This window comes from Manduca sexta, chromosome 12 (assembly GCF_014839805.1).
Source record: "Manduca sexta isolate Smith_Timp_Sample1 chromosome 12, JHU_Msex_v1.0, whole genome shotgun sequence".
In the NCBI taxonomy this organism is placed as follows: Eukaryota; Metazoa; Arthropoda; class Insecta; order Lepidoptera; family Sphingidae; genus Manduca; species Manduca sexta.
In genome coordinates, this window is record NC_051126.1 from 5,563,693 (window position 1) to 5,578,300 (window position 14,608).

The 14,608-nt window shown below is 33.3% G+C and overlaps 2 protein-coding genes across 3 annotated transcripts; both read right to left on the bottom strand.

Moving 5' to 3' along the window:
• On the bottom strand, nt 1–8,148 carry LOC115443590 (serine hydroxymethyltransferase, cytosolic). 2 transcript variants are annotated; one of them, XM_030169049.2, is made up of 8 exons: nt 7,889–8,148; nt 7,246–7,478; nt 6,001–6,116; nt 5,538–5,698; nt 4,567–4,762; nt 3,093–3,364; nt 1,044–1,263; nt 1–437 (listed from the first exon to the last, which is right to left on the bottom strand). In XM_030169049.2, the coding sequence occupies exons 1-8, from the start codon at nt 8,015–8,017 to the stop codon at nt 199–201; spliced, it is 1,566 nt and encodes a 521-aa protein (XP_030024909.1). In that variant the 5' UTR covers nt 8,018–8,148; the 3' UTR covers nt 1–198. The 2 variants fall into 2 exon arrangements, with proteins under 2 accessions (XP_030024909.1, XP_030024910.1); XM_030169050.2 differs by having other exon boundaries at nt 199–437; nt 7,746–7,917.
• An 82-nt stretch (nt 8,149–8,230) lies between these two features.
• Nucleotides 8,231–11,008, bottom strand: LOC115443591 (lipase 3-like). The gene has a single exon (XM_030169051.2). It carries the CDS (start codon nt 10,904–10,906, stop codon nt 9,554–9,556), a length of 1,353 nt encoding a protein of 450 aa, XP_030024911.1. The 5' UTR covers nt 10,907–11,008; the 3' UTR covers nt 8,231–9,553.
• Between the last annotated feature and the right edge of the window lie 3,600 nt (nt 11,009–14,608).

Below are 14,608 nucleotides of genomic sequence, written 5' to 3' on the forward strand. Positions count from 1 at the left end.
TATTGTTAAAATAGTATATTTTTAGATAACAGTACAGAGAGATTCTTATAAACTATTCGCAATCACTATAACTAAGGCACCTTTCAATAGAATCGAATGTTTAATCATAGCCATACATGAATGTAAACAATAAAATAAAAATATAAATGCACAAATGTAAATGTCTAAACATAGTAAATAACCTTAATTTTTAAGAAATCAATATTTCTCAAAGCCTGGTAACGGGAATGATCTGCTATAGTTTTCGACTTGTTCTTTTAAATTTTCTATTTTGGATTTGAATTCAGCATTTTCTTCAATGGCTTTATTGAAGTCTGCTAACTTCGGTCCAGATACCTTTGTGACTTCTTGAGCAATCTTCAGTGCCTTGTCAATAAAATCTACCACACGGTCAATGTCGGTTTCTTTAAGCCCTCGAGTTGTTAGTGCTGGGGTACCTGATAAAAAAAATCGAATTATAATAAAAATAAATAAAGCTTATGAAGCTACAAAACTTTGGTTTATTAATATTTTCTACAGATATTCTAATATTGGAGTCAATGAAGAATTTCATTAAAAGTTCTCAAGATATATATTTTAAATGACTATTTTTAGTGTATTAGTTAGAATCGGAAACGTTTTGGAGTTGGGAAATAATTCTACATATAAAAAACGATTACGAGTTTGCCAGGCTATTCTATCTAACCAATTTGTTTATTTTCAATGAAGAGTCACGATATACAGATTTATCATCAAGCATTAGAAATCATCTAACTTTTCCATCTCAAATTATATCCAAACGCGATTCCCTTCTTATGTTATGTTTTTTATAGTTTTCTTTCTCTTTATCTCCGCTTTAAATTGAGTTTTAACGCAGTTCATTTTTAGTCTTGCTGGAATGAGCTTTTTTATTTGAGCTCTTGCTACCTAAATTGTTTGAATTGGAGGTAAGATAGGTGTGAATATTTTACTCGACTATCAATAAGCGTTTTCAACACAATGAGAACTCCTCAGTCAACCCCTGAAATGTGAAAAAGGCGTGATGGTATATTGAACGGTATTACCGAGCCGGATGCCGCTGGGGTGCAGCGCGCTCTTGTCGCCGGGCACGGTGTTCTTGTTGCAGGCGATGCTGCACAGCTCCAGCACGCGCTCGGCGGGCGCGCCGGTGAGCCCCGCGCTGCGCATGTCCACCAGCGCCAGGTGCACGTCCGTGCCGCCCGTCGCGATCGCGTAGCCGCGCGACTTCAAACCTTCGCACAAGCGCTGAGCGTTCTTTATCACCTGAACGATAACATTATAATGTGTTATGTATAATTCAATCATTTTATGTCATATCACCAGAAGATTTAAGGCAGTTCTTGTTTTTATATAATATATTAACGCGATAAAATCAAAAACTACCCAACGGATCTCGATAAAATATGGTATGAAGATAGTTTGAGATCCTAGGACGGACACAGACTACTTTTTATTCCGGGAAAATATACAACGAGACTTTAATTCAGGAAAACTTTTGCACGCGGGAGTAGCCGCGAGCCATATGCCAAATCACACACTCCCCCGTGCATGGAATGTGCTTCAAAAGATGAACAGAGTTTTCTCTTCTCGTATTAATATATCGATTTTGTATAATTTGTAACAACTACTAGGTTGTTAAAATAAACCATAAATATTTTCTTTTCAAACATCACATTGTTATGATAATATGAATGTACTTTAAATAAATGATAACACAATGTTTGCCATAATTAGCATATTTATAATTCTATTAAATTTATCAATGGTATTTAATATTATGTAATTGGCCTTATGGATAACGCACTAAGTATAAAAATAACCTTGTGAGGCGAATTATGAGATCTTCCCTCAAGGTTCATGTCGTGTATAGTAAGATATCAAATAAATACAATAATCGAATAGTTATTTGTACATAACATTCTTCTGTCTGCCCTTACCCACTCTAATGTGTGGTCAATGCAACCCACATATATTGCAGCAATAATTATTAGTCATATTTTCAAATTGAATGTAGAGTAGTACGTTACGTAGATGTTTTTAAACTAGTGGAAATATAATATAAATAATTCTAAACACGCGAGACTTCCCCCCAAGTCCCGTAAGCTTGAAAATTTACAGAATTAGATACTTTACTTTATAGTGGACTCCAATAACGCAACGATTCTATAAAAAAAAACACAAAGTCCTAACCAGGAAATCAAAATCAAGACCCACCAGTCTCGAGCCCATAATAACTTATATTTTGCTGTCTTTAGATAAATAGTACAATATATTAGTAAGCAACAATAATGTGGGTTTGAATGCGTTGTATTTGCAAACTTTCCAAAGAAATTGCATTGTTAATTAGTTACAATAAACTTGTTACATTAACATAACGAGAGTTGCATGATACGAGAATACCTTGTATTATAGGGCACCTTCAGTTATCAAAATAAGAATAAGTAATGACATTGAAATAACGACTATAACTGGTTATTTATCTAACTAAACTGTTGCTCAATAATAAGAAAATATTGTATGATACACAAAATGAACCAAATTTTATAATACCTAATGATGTTTACTGAAGTAACAGTTATCAGTCCAGTTTTAATTGAGACAGTCATTGCAAAATTGTTATAAACCTCCATTTTATGTTTTAGGCATAACATAACAATCGTAAACGATATATTCATGATTAAACCGGCTTTACCCAATTTTGCATTATTCCCAGGTGAAAACGTTTTTTTTTGTGTGTGAGTTATCTTTAGGACGTAAATTAACGTTAGCCTTAACTGGTAAAGTCATTTTTGTTTTGTCTTAAGTTTAGGCCAGTTTGCGCTTACGGTCTTCGCGTTGCCTCGGGATGTTATTCACTTTTAATGCGAGCGAGTTTTAATACGCAAATACAATATATTTCGTCACTTCGAAGTTATAAAACAACAATATAAACACTATCTCCTGTCACAAAAAACTATATGACACTATCTCCCAAATTAACATGAAAATAATGTACTTATTTCGAGAACTCAGTCAATATTTCATGATTTAGTTCTTAAGACTGTAGCTGCGTTTGGGATGAAATACATCGTAATTACTAAATAAGTACACACCTGTTTCTGATATTCTACGAACTCAGCAGAGGTGGCTTGCTTCATGGCAGTGGCGATGGCGGCTATGGCGTGGTTGTGTGGGCCGCCCTGCAGCCCCGGGAACACCGCTTGGTTGATCTTGTTCTCCAAATCGTACATGACCTTCGTGCCATTAGCCTTCACAGAGCGCACGCCCTTGCGGAAGAATATGACACCAGCGCGTGGTCCACGCAAGGTTTTGTGGGTGGTCGTCGTCACTATGTCGCAGTACTCGAACGGACTTGGGATCACGCCTGAGGTCAAAAATTCAAAATTCATTAAACTTCTTTCTTAAGAATAAAACTAAGTAAATTGCTTATCTCTTGTCAATATTATTTTCAGTAATAATTATAATCAAATAAAAAAATAATATAGTTATTTTAATAAAGTCTGTGTTCTTTTTCTTCTTTGTCGGTATTACTCTTGTCCACCTTAAGTGATGAGCGATTAGTTAACACTTTAGGAGGTCGTTAGCTTGTGTTATTCAGGTATAATGTAGCTTGTTCTTAATAAAAGTTTGAGAACCAATTTAACGCACTTTATCTCATGGTAATAATGTCAATAAAGACTTTGTAAACCAAACGAGATTTATAAACCTTGGAATTAATTTTGTACTACGATAATAATGACATTCATAGTGTCAGTAATTATCTCCTCTGGTTGGTATAGTGATAGCATATTCGGGGTGTAAACCAGGCGGTCCGGGTTTCGAATCCGCTGGTCGTGTATGGCTTTGTGTGGCATTTCTAACAAGATTTACTCAAAACTGGGAGAGGCGGTTGACGTCAGAAATACAGCCGATTCTAAAACCTGGGCCAATTTCATTTACTATTGCTTGTGGTTCACAATTGTGATTTTTATTTTTTGCGCGTATCAAATATTGATCTAAATTCTGTTTAAATTAGTCATCAAATTGATCGATCTTTAGAGACTGGGTACCTAGTGAATATAACTGAATATAAATTCATAACAACATTATTGTAACGCACGTATGATGAAATGAAATAAATAATAAGTATTACGTGAATGGATTCATGACCTAAATCGACATTAAATTTATCTTGTTTTGTTTACACGGCTTATTAAGAGTAAACATAATATTATATTTATTGCGTCATTAATATATTTACTCTAGCAATAACAACTACGATTTTCATTATTGTTTAAAGTTCATGAGTGTGCAAGACCTTTGACAGTAAATTAACGAAAAACAAGTGTAAATATCTATTCTTATTTCTGAATGCTCATATTATCAGAGAATTCGTAGTTTCGTTACTAAGATTAGAAGGAAGTTAGCATTCACGGGATCTCGACAATATTATCGTCTTATAGAACTAAATATAAGAAGTTGGTTTTTGAATGAGATAAGGGTACTGTCCCAGTCTAGCTAGCACATAGTCAACATAGCTTTACCGTTTATAAAATAAATATATAATTTTTCAATTCTGAGACTTACCTGCAGCAACAAGCCCGGAAATATGAGCCATATCGGCCATGAGATACGCTCCATTCTCGTCCGCAATTTGTCGGAATCGTTTGTAGTCAAGACAGCGGGAGTAACAGCTGATACCGGCGATTATTAGGCGAGGTTTGAACAGTCTCGCGGTTTCGGCCAGTTTATCATAGTCTATCAAGCCAGTCTTTGGATCCACCTATAAACAATGAGATGGTTAGGAAAAAATCTTAATTCATGTTACAAAATTGTAGGACTGTTCTGAATTCACACAACCTCCGTTTACATCTGTAATGGTACACCATGAAAGCATAGCCTACGACGCTGGCCGAACAAAATTCACTTTTGCAGACAATTGTATGAAAAATTATGTGGAACATTTTTCAGATATAATATATTAATGTAAACTTATTATAAGTAATGCTATATTAGTGATATCCAATTTGGCCGAACTTAGTTAAAGAAGTGGTTATATAAGAGCTGCATCTATCATGGTCGCAGATATTTTTATTTCGGTAATTGATTGATAACTGAATTTAAACCAGCGTTTTCTAGACGACCTATACACTCTGTTTAATCGAGGTTATTATTTTATTTCGTATCTATTTATAAGTTATCTAAGACATTATCAGAATATGTCTAAGGCCATGTTCCGACACGCTGTTACGTTACTGCTTAACGACATTATATCTAGCTTTTTATATCTTTTAAATTACTATGGCTGGCATCATTACAATAAAATTGACCATCAAAACTATTTGAAGATGACAATTGGCTTGATCAGTATTATTTTTATTACATACCAATTGCAGTTAACTAAATCAAAATATTCCATGAAATGCAATGGTGTGTAGTTATTATAAAATATGTACTCATCAGTAAGATATGTAAAAATCAGTTTTTACTACCCATTTCTAAGTTACATAAAAATAGTTCAGAATTGACATCATGTTTGAATTTAACAATGTACTTACTTTGTAAGGCATACTCTCGAAGAACATAGATGTGGCTGAGATCTTTTTAGTAGCCGTAAAGAAACCATGGGTCAAATGCCCACCATCAGGTAGGTCTAAACCCATGATCCTGCCATGAGGCTCCACTATACCAGTGTAGACAGCAAAGTTTGCCGGTGAACCTTTAGTAAAAATAAAATATTATATACCAATATTGGTTTCTTTACTTATTCTTTAGTAGTAGCTGTAGCTGTAGTAGCCTAAAAATGTGGCTGGAAAATCATCTTAGGTTAATAATTAGATATGTTTTAAAATATATGATATTTATTATGTATGATAATACATAAAGATAATACTATACATTGCTATGCTATTTAAGTAATAAGTTGTGCAGTTTTATAACAATCTGGTAATAACACAGAGTGTTGAATAAATCCTAATATTGCTTGAAACTGTTTACTATAAACTGTTTTTAAGATATTACCTGAGTAGGGCTGTACATTGACACCCCATTCATCAGCATTTAATCTATATGCTTCAAGTGATCTTTTCTGAGCCAGCAGTTCTATTTCATCAATATATTCATTGCCTCCATAATATCTGCAAGATACATAAACCTTTATTCAGAACTGGGTTTTGCTTGTGATTTAACCTAGGTGTAATCATATTTTTTTTATATGTAATGTGTATTCATGTCTATTATAAATATTAAAGTATATTTCAAGCAAAATTTCATCATTGTCAGTGCAGTGGTTTTGTCATAAAAGCTTTACAGAGAGTTGCTTTCGCTTTTATATTATGCCTTAGTATGGATGATAATATGCATATTATTATGATCTTTAAGGGAGGCTTATGTTCAGCGGTAGACTTCTAAATGATAATGATATTATAATAATCCATCATCAATAATGATTAACATATTTGGTATAATTCTGTGACTTTTTATGTAATTTAGTGCCAACCATAATTATAGACACAATTGATAAGTATAGTTATTTTTATTATACAGGTAGAATTAAAAGAGGAATTATTTGTGGCATATAAGTTTTATTTCAAGTAATTAAAGCATCTTGTTTAAAAAAAAATGGATGGGTTAGATTTTATACAGATTTATTTTATAGATGAAGCTAAATCATAGAACTCTTGTGCATAATTGCATGTATATATGCAAAAAGGATCCAGCCCAAGTTTAAAATAGTGATGATTGAAGTTTAAATCGTATTTCTGCTCATTGATATTCTATTTTATGATTTGTTAATAAGTTGAAATTAATATATTTTGACTAAGAAGATTATATTAATGGAAAATGTAGACCTTATAGACTAGAACTAATTTGGCACACTCGGCTCTTTTTTGACCTTACATCCAATTATGACTATAGTTCTTTTATATTTTTCTTTAGAGATATTAAAAGGCAATTACAGTTCTAAGACCACAGGAAATTTACACTTGTACTCAACCTTTTTTTGATGCCTCAATTTGTTAATATTTTCAAAGATTATTATGAGTATGAGATAAGCCTAGCCCATTTTACTTAAATTTGAAAATAGTATAAATGGTATTGTTTAATTATAATGCATGAGGATCCACTTATTATAAAAAGATACTTTTAATTTAATTCAACAAAATTCACACTTTTGGTTCTTCATATAAAATCAAATAAAAAATAAGTCCCTAAGCAATGTATAGAATTATAAAATAAATTAAATGAGGTTTGCAATAAACATACCTTTGATGTGGCATTCCCTCTGAGTATTTGTTGTGCAGACATGTGCTTAGACATTGCAATACAGGAATTGATGTGAAATTTTCTGAAGCAATCATCTCCAGCCCTGCATGTTGGCGGCTTTTTTCTTTTTTAATTAAATCATATAGTTCGGGATCGGTGTCCCATAAATTTCCGTTCAGAAGTTGGCTACTCATGGTTGGAGAGGTACTCAAATACTTTGTTAAATATAAAGGCTGAAATTTATTAAAACTTTTTAAACTATCTTCACTTGCGCCGTTGTAAGTGCAAAAATAATGACTGACCTAGGGATTGCCAAACGTTTCATAATATAATAAGGAATCGCTGACCTTACGTTGATAAATGGGCGACGCAATCACAAACAAGTTGATAATCGTCTTTATCGCACAATTGCTACATTATGTTACATGTGAACGTGCGTTTAATTTAAAAAATTACAAAATAAGACATTCAGTTTTATATTTAGAAAGTATTATACTCACAGTGAAATATGTAAAGTAGAATAAACTTTCTAATTCAAGCAAACAAGTTTTTAACCTAAACTTTCCAAAGCATGGTTTAAAAACACATTCTTCGTTAATAAAAAGTGTGGCCAATTTAACTTTAACACGAATTGTTTACTTGCCTCACAGCTGATTTTCCTGTGCACCAATGTTTTGCTCTTTCGAATAAATTGTGGCGAAATTGTTGTATAATGTCGCGGTACCGTGTAAATGCCAGTTTTAAATAACGTCATACACATTTCGTAGTGCATTATTACTGACTGTCTCCACTGATTAATAATGAACAATTATGTTTTTATTAAAACCGACTTAGTTTATTTTATCAACGCCGATAACCCATTATGAACTTTAACACCAACAACTTGACGTTTCCAGTCGCGTATTTTTAAACATTCTTATGATCCAGGCATCAGAGCAACGATGATACAGCCTATGTTGACTAGCGAAAGTGTTTTCTACGTTTGTACATACGTTCAATGATATATGGTTTTAACAAATGCCTTTGATTTTACTTATATCTAACTTAATGGTACTAATACGAAAGACCTATAAAAACAGCACATAATTACTTAAGGAGAGAGTATTATTTTCATTTAATAGTTTCTGAGGTATTTCTGAAGTCAAGGGTCTAATAACAACGAAATTTATATAAGACTACACGAAAAGCACCAGCTTTAGAATAAAAAAAGGATCATCAAATTCGGTTCATACACTTAAAAGTTCTGAAGTAACAAACATAAAAAAAAACATAGTTGAATTTAGAACCACCTCCTTTTTCTTGAAGTCGGTTAAAAAGTAAAGTGTAGGGCTTGTAGCCATATAATAAAAAAAAGTGTATTCACAAACAATTTTTTTTTTTTTGGTTGTATGTACTTAGGTAAGTATTTATTGATTTTATGGATTACTTACATTATTTAGAAGCTCAGAAAATTTACTAAACTGGTTTACAATACCTAAATGTTATTAGTTTAGAAAATTTACTGGACATGTTTAGTTTCTTCTTCTTAATTTTTCATAAAATATAGATTATATTAAAAACAAAGAAACATTTTTTAGTCTTATAAATCTAAAATATTTCCTTTCACCTATCTTGGCCGTGTAGGATATCAAAATGCAGAGGTCAGAAGAGGCGGCAAAATTTAAATAGCCTATTGGCGGTAAATGCGTTAATTCGCCACTTTTGACATAGGTGCCGCGAGGACATGGTTCAACATACTCTCGAGGAATGCTCAGCGTGGAATTTACAACGTAGAGCAGATATCGAATCGGAAGATCTCTCATTTTCGCCTGTGATATTATTAGTCATGGTCAGTTGCCGGAGGATGGCCAGTTTCTGGGTGCGTTTTCTCGCAGAAGGAGATCGAAGAGTGAGTTTGTGATCCGATCAATCCCGCCCTCATACAGAGAATACGTAAGAGGCGCTGGGTAGATAACATTGCGGGTGGACGTGGTTGATCTCCTGCAGTCATATGTAGATGCCAAGAACATCTTTAGCAGTTCGTGGGCACTTTAAGCCAGTGGGCTCGTATAGAGAGGGGCTGCAATGCGGCATAGAGGTGGGACATTCCTGTTCATCTATCTTAGGCGAAACAAGACATCCAGGTTTAAGAAGGAGCGTCTCCTCTCAGTGACGGTAGTAATAACGCGTTTTTATCCCACCTAAAAAAGGCACACAAAATATTAAAATAATTGTTAATAATGCTTAATTTTATTGTAAAAAATAATATTTTTTATTAGGTAGGTAGCTTAAATTTGTCACCATGACAAAACGACATGCCTCATTCAGATTATTTTTTTGAACACATAGTATCTTTGCTATTAAGCCCAAATTTTCTTAGTACTTTCAAAATTTTGTTATATACCAATGTCTTCGGATTTATGGCCCACAAGTAATCTAAATGGTTAAATTTTGAGTAAGGCACTTTGTAAAACTCAATGACATTTTGTAATTGACTTCTAGTTTTCCATGCGTCTTTAGGATCTACGAGCCAGTCATTATCACCGTAGAAGATAAAAACAGGTGCTTTGACCCTTTCAAGGTAATATGGCGGCGCAGTTTTGTTACCATACATTTGAATATTTTTTTTTTGACCATAATCAAATTGTTGAAAATTGCATGAATTTACTTCTTGAAAATAATGCAAAATTTGCTTAACAGATGCCCCAGATGGTGCATGCTGTGCAATGTTTGGTATATTTGTTACATTCATTAGAGAGTAATTATAACCAAAAAACGTAAATGCTATATTTGTACAGACAAGAGTAGCCACTGCGAGGCCCGCTATACCGCAGACGATGCCAGAAATTGCTTTTGTTAATGCATTGCTTGGTAAAACTTCATTGGGATATCCCAAATGTTTATACAAAAAGTATTCCTCGTCTACAAAATACGCAAGTGCTCTGAATGATGGGCTTTTCATATTACATATATATGCTACGGGGGCCATAGCGAACATAATATAAACTTTATCATTGTATTCAGGGTATTCTGAGCACATTACGAAAAATATACAGGTTCCTTGTGAATGTCCAATGTATATTAATTTTGAATATCCAGTAACATCCAATATATAGTCAATAATCGTTGGGGTGTCAATTACACCAATTTCATGGAAGGTAAAGTTCCAGTATTTTGAGTCTTTGTCGGGATTTAGCGTCTCGTGTCTTCTGGAGTATTTGGTCCCGCGTGCGTTGGCCAACCAAACGTCGTAACCAGCTGCAGCTAGTAGATATGCCAATCCTTCATTTGGTCCTGCTATTATGAAATCATCTGCACTTAATAGAAGACCGTGGAATAATAACACCGGTATAGACCCACATCGAATTCTAAATAATGTCAGAATGTATCCATCCTTAGTGGTAACATGATGCGTTTCAACAGGATAACCATATTTCTTTATCAGTTGTGGCGCATTTAAATATAGATCTTCGTTTTTGAGGCCCGAGTAATATTTTACGTAATTGGACGGATTCAATAATATACTGCTTGCGTCTACATTGGATAAACTGAAGGTACGCAAGATTTGCACAAATTGATTTAAATCGTTATTTATCACATTTGTTCTGATCGATGAGACGCCATCTAATATGTTCAAGAATACAAAATACAGCAACAGAAGTATTTTATTAAACACTCGCATTGTGTAAACTAGGCAGTTAAATTAGACGCCACGTATTTATATAGTAAGTACCCTAATTTACATGTAGCAAATGTAATTTATATTAACCCGCTAATACCGACGATGTTCAATACAGTAAAGTCTATTTTACACTGAAGTAACTTTGTGAAACTTGAGTTCATAGGCATATACTGTAGAATTCTTTATACATACAAAGATAACAATGCATTGTGGGTACTACTGGCTATGTGCGAAGTGCATGAAGGCGGTGGCAGAAATTTTAAACTTATTTGTCTCTGATTACAATAATAGAAGATAGACTATTATATTTACTTCGAAAATTCTTACAATTTGATTTGTATTTTGAAATGGTCATAATTGATATAGTGTTGTGAACTGCAAAAATAAAAAAACAATAATAATCGGTGTATATTCTATGTTTTTCTTATTATATAAAATGGTAAGCGATATAACCCTTAATTACGATACGGATAAATCTATTTTGTGTTCGTTATGATTTTGTATGATAGTCGACGGTCGGCATGCTCTCTAAAACTCACGTCACAATTTCATATTAACAATTTGTGGGAGGCGAAAATCAAAATATGCGCAAGCAGTCCGAATTATATTTACAATCGCTGCTCGGCCTTTTGGCTAAGATCAAAGTGAATTATATTCACAGGATATTCTCGTTAGTAACATTATTGCATTTTACTCCAATAATAACACGAGGATCTATAATTCAAACATTTTAATTTTAATTAACGTATACTTTAGCTGGAGTAAAATAGTAAATATTGTGTGCTTCATTAATTTTAGTTGCGTGAGTATTTACTCACCTACTCCAAAATTGGTAACCAGTATATAGGTAATGTTAAATTATGCTTTGTTTTAGTGATTTTTGAAGGCGGCACAATTTTTGTTTTAAAAAGTTTTTACAAAAAATTATGCCGCCTAATAGTAGGTTAATATGATATCTATTGTTTGTGAATAATGTCTGTAAGAACTAATATTTGCTATTATTTCGTTTTTCTTAAACTTTTTACGTATTGTACTAAAACTAACTATTTTCTGTAATGTCTTTGGTTAAAACTTATCTATTGTTTTTTATCACAGTAAGTATATTTAGTGTTTTATACTGTCGCAACTAGTTTTTATAATAATATTCCGTTTCTATATGTTGTTAATAATAAGTTTCTCTGAAAATATAATTTGTCGTTTTCTTTTTTATCATAATATAATTAAGTACATCTTTTGTTAGCAATTAGTATGTACGTCATTATTTGACATACTATCTCCGGTAGTTGCGAATGGTAGGGGGCAATGCTTTCGTGCATACCTATAGCTAATAGCCGACGGGGTCGACTTGATGCGTATCTACTTTTAGGGCGTTACATATGAAGTTAAGTCTCATGTTGCCCAGTAATTATTCTGGCTGTATTGTCTTCTAAAGCGGAACAGCACAGTGCATGCATACTGTTGCTTGGCCGTAGAAATAGAAATGACGAAGGGCCTACCCAGACGTCCCCTCTCATACGAAAGACTGTAACCTGTAAGTATATCCGGTTCCAAACAGGCCGCTATAATTCTGGCGACTGGCGAGAGGTAATAATATGTTGTCAGTCGACACTCTATTTGAACCCTAATCCACTTAAAGCAGCAGTGCCGTTGCCATATAATAACAACAAATAAAGTAAAATGACAAAAACCATTTAAACTTATCATTTTATAGCTAACTTTAATTGTAATTGCTTCAAAATTATTGACGGTAGGAGTGAGTAGTTATTTACAATGGGAAATTTAAGTGAGACTATATTATGTAGACCCATTAATATTAAGAAATAATGACTATGATAATAATATCCAATAAACCGAACAAAGCTCGTTGGTCTAGATATTATTATATTAATTATAATTATTTATCGATCCGTGCTAATAGAATATTTTTAACTGCGGGTATCACGCAACACATTAAAACACGACTATTCATATAAGAAAATGTGTTGTATGTATTCATAAAGCATTTCAACACCTTCAGCATAAGCACTAGGTATCTTACTTAGATACCAGCAACTTCTAATCAATCTTTCGATAAAATAGGTACCTACTTACATGCAACAAAATTCAAATTATAATTAATAGATAAACTGGAATTCGTTTAGAATTATAGATATAGAAATCATGTAATAAAACATTCACCTAAACAAAACTCTTCTGAGTAAACTAGAAATATTGGAGATATCCGCATCTCCATCTGCAATTGCGGTATTCTGCATTAATTTTGGGATCCGCATACGCATCCGTATACCTACGCATAAAGTACTTAGGTAACACTGATATTTTGCGGAAGTCTTATTTTTTTATTAAGTCGGTTGATCATTTTGCCGGAATGAAGGCTGCTCCATATAATTTTTATCCATTGTCCTGCTGGCAGTATGAACTGTGGCACCAGCGTTTGTAACTACCACGAAAGGGAGGTTAGTCGTTTTGTTGTAAAAATGTGTGTTGTTTAATTTTAATTGTAACCCCATTGTCCGATTTAAATGGTTATTTTTGCTTTAGATTCCGCATAGCTTCGGGATGTTACCAATTTAATTGAATTGATATTGGACCTTGGACTTCAAGGGTGCAGTAGAGAACTCTTTAAAATCAAATAAGATTTAATGTATTTTTTTGTGTATCTTATTAACAAAGAAGCAAATACTGCAGTGTCCTAGACTAAAAAGATTAAATGATTTCTGTGTAGTTACTTGCAGATTTGATAATTTAGATTATTTAAAAAATGTATTTTAGTAGGTTGCTTCAAAATTTTGTCGGTGGGCAGTGGACACCGCGCAATTCTGAGATGGGCAGACCCCCCCCCCCTTCGTATACGCTTATTACATATAATATTATCGATTAAAATAATGTTAATCATAAACATACTTATTACGAGCACTATAAAAACATACAGTATTATTGGAAGGGTTGAATAAATTAAATTTTCCTTTTCTTTATGGTGATATGTTATGTAAATTGTTTTCATTGCCACATCTGTTTATTTGCGAACAATAATATTACTATCCATAATATGTAAGTATAATATTATAATTGTATGTGCGCAGCGGCTTGTGTGTCACGTACTACATAGTAAGGTAAAAGTGTGAGATTATTTGTCATTGTTGCATTTGGTCTCTGATGCATAAACCGGTATAATTTGAAACGGTTTGCTACAGTTTTAGTAGAATTTTTGAAAACTGGGCTTTGGTAGGTAAAGGGCTTTGAAAAGTCGCACTACTTTAGTAGTTTTTATAGCCCTACTACCACCTAAAATATTTGTAATTATTATACTTATATTATATTGATATAGAATAATAATAAAACACTTAAGAATGACACCTTATTTTAACATTGTGGTGACCTAAAACTAAGTAGGTACATATTTGCATGTTTTTAACTGTCACCTTATTATTCTTCGTACTTTAAGTGCATTATCTTTAACGTTCCAAATTAGTATGTAAACTAATTTTACTACATCTTTAGACAGTGGCGCCCTTTGCCGGTGCGAGGCTCCGGACAGCAGGGAAAAAAGATCCTTAACCAAGGTCGCGCGAGGCCTTCGTATGCTTGAGGCTCCGGGCGCGACGGTTCCCTGATTCGCACCCCCAAGGCCGCTTCTATCTTTAGAAATTGCGTAATCACACCGTAAAGGACTTGTAGCAAATTAATCCAATATGAGGGGTC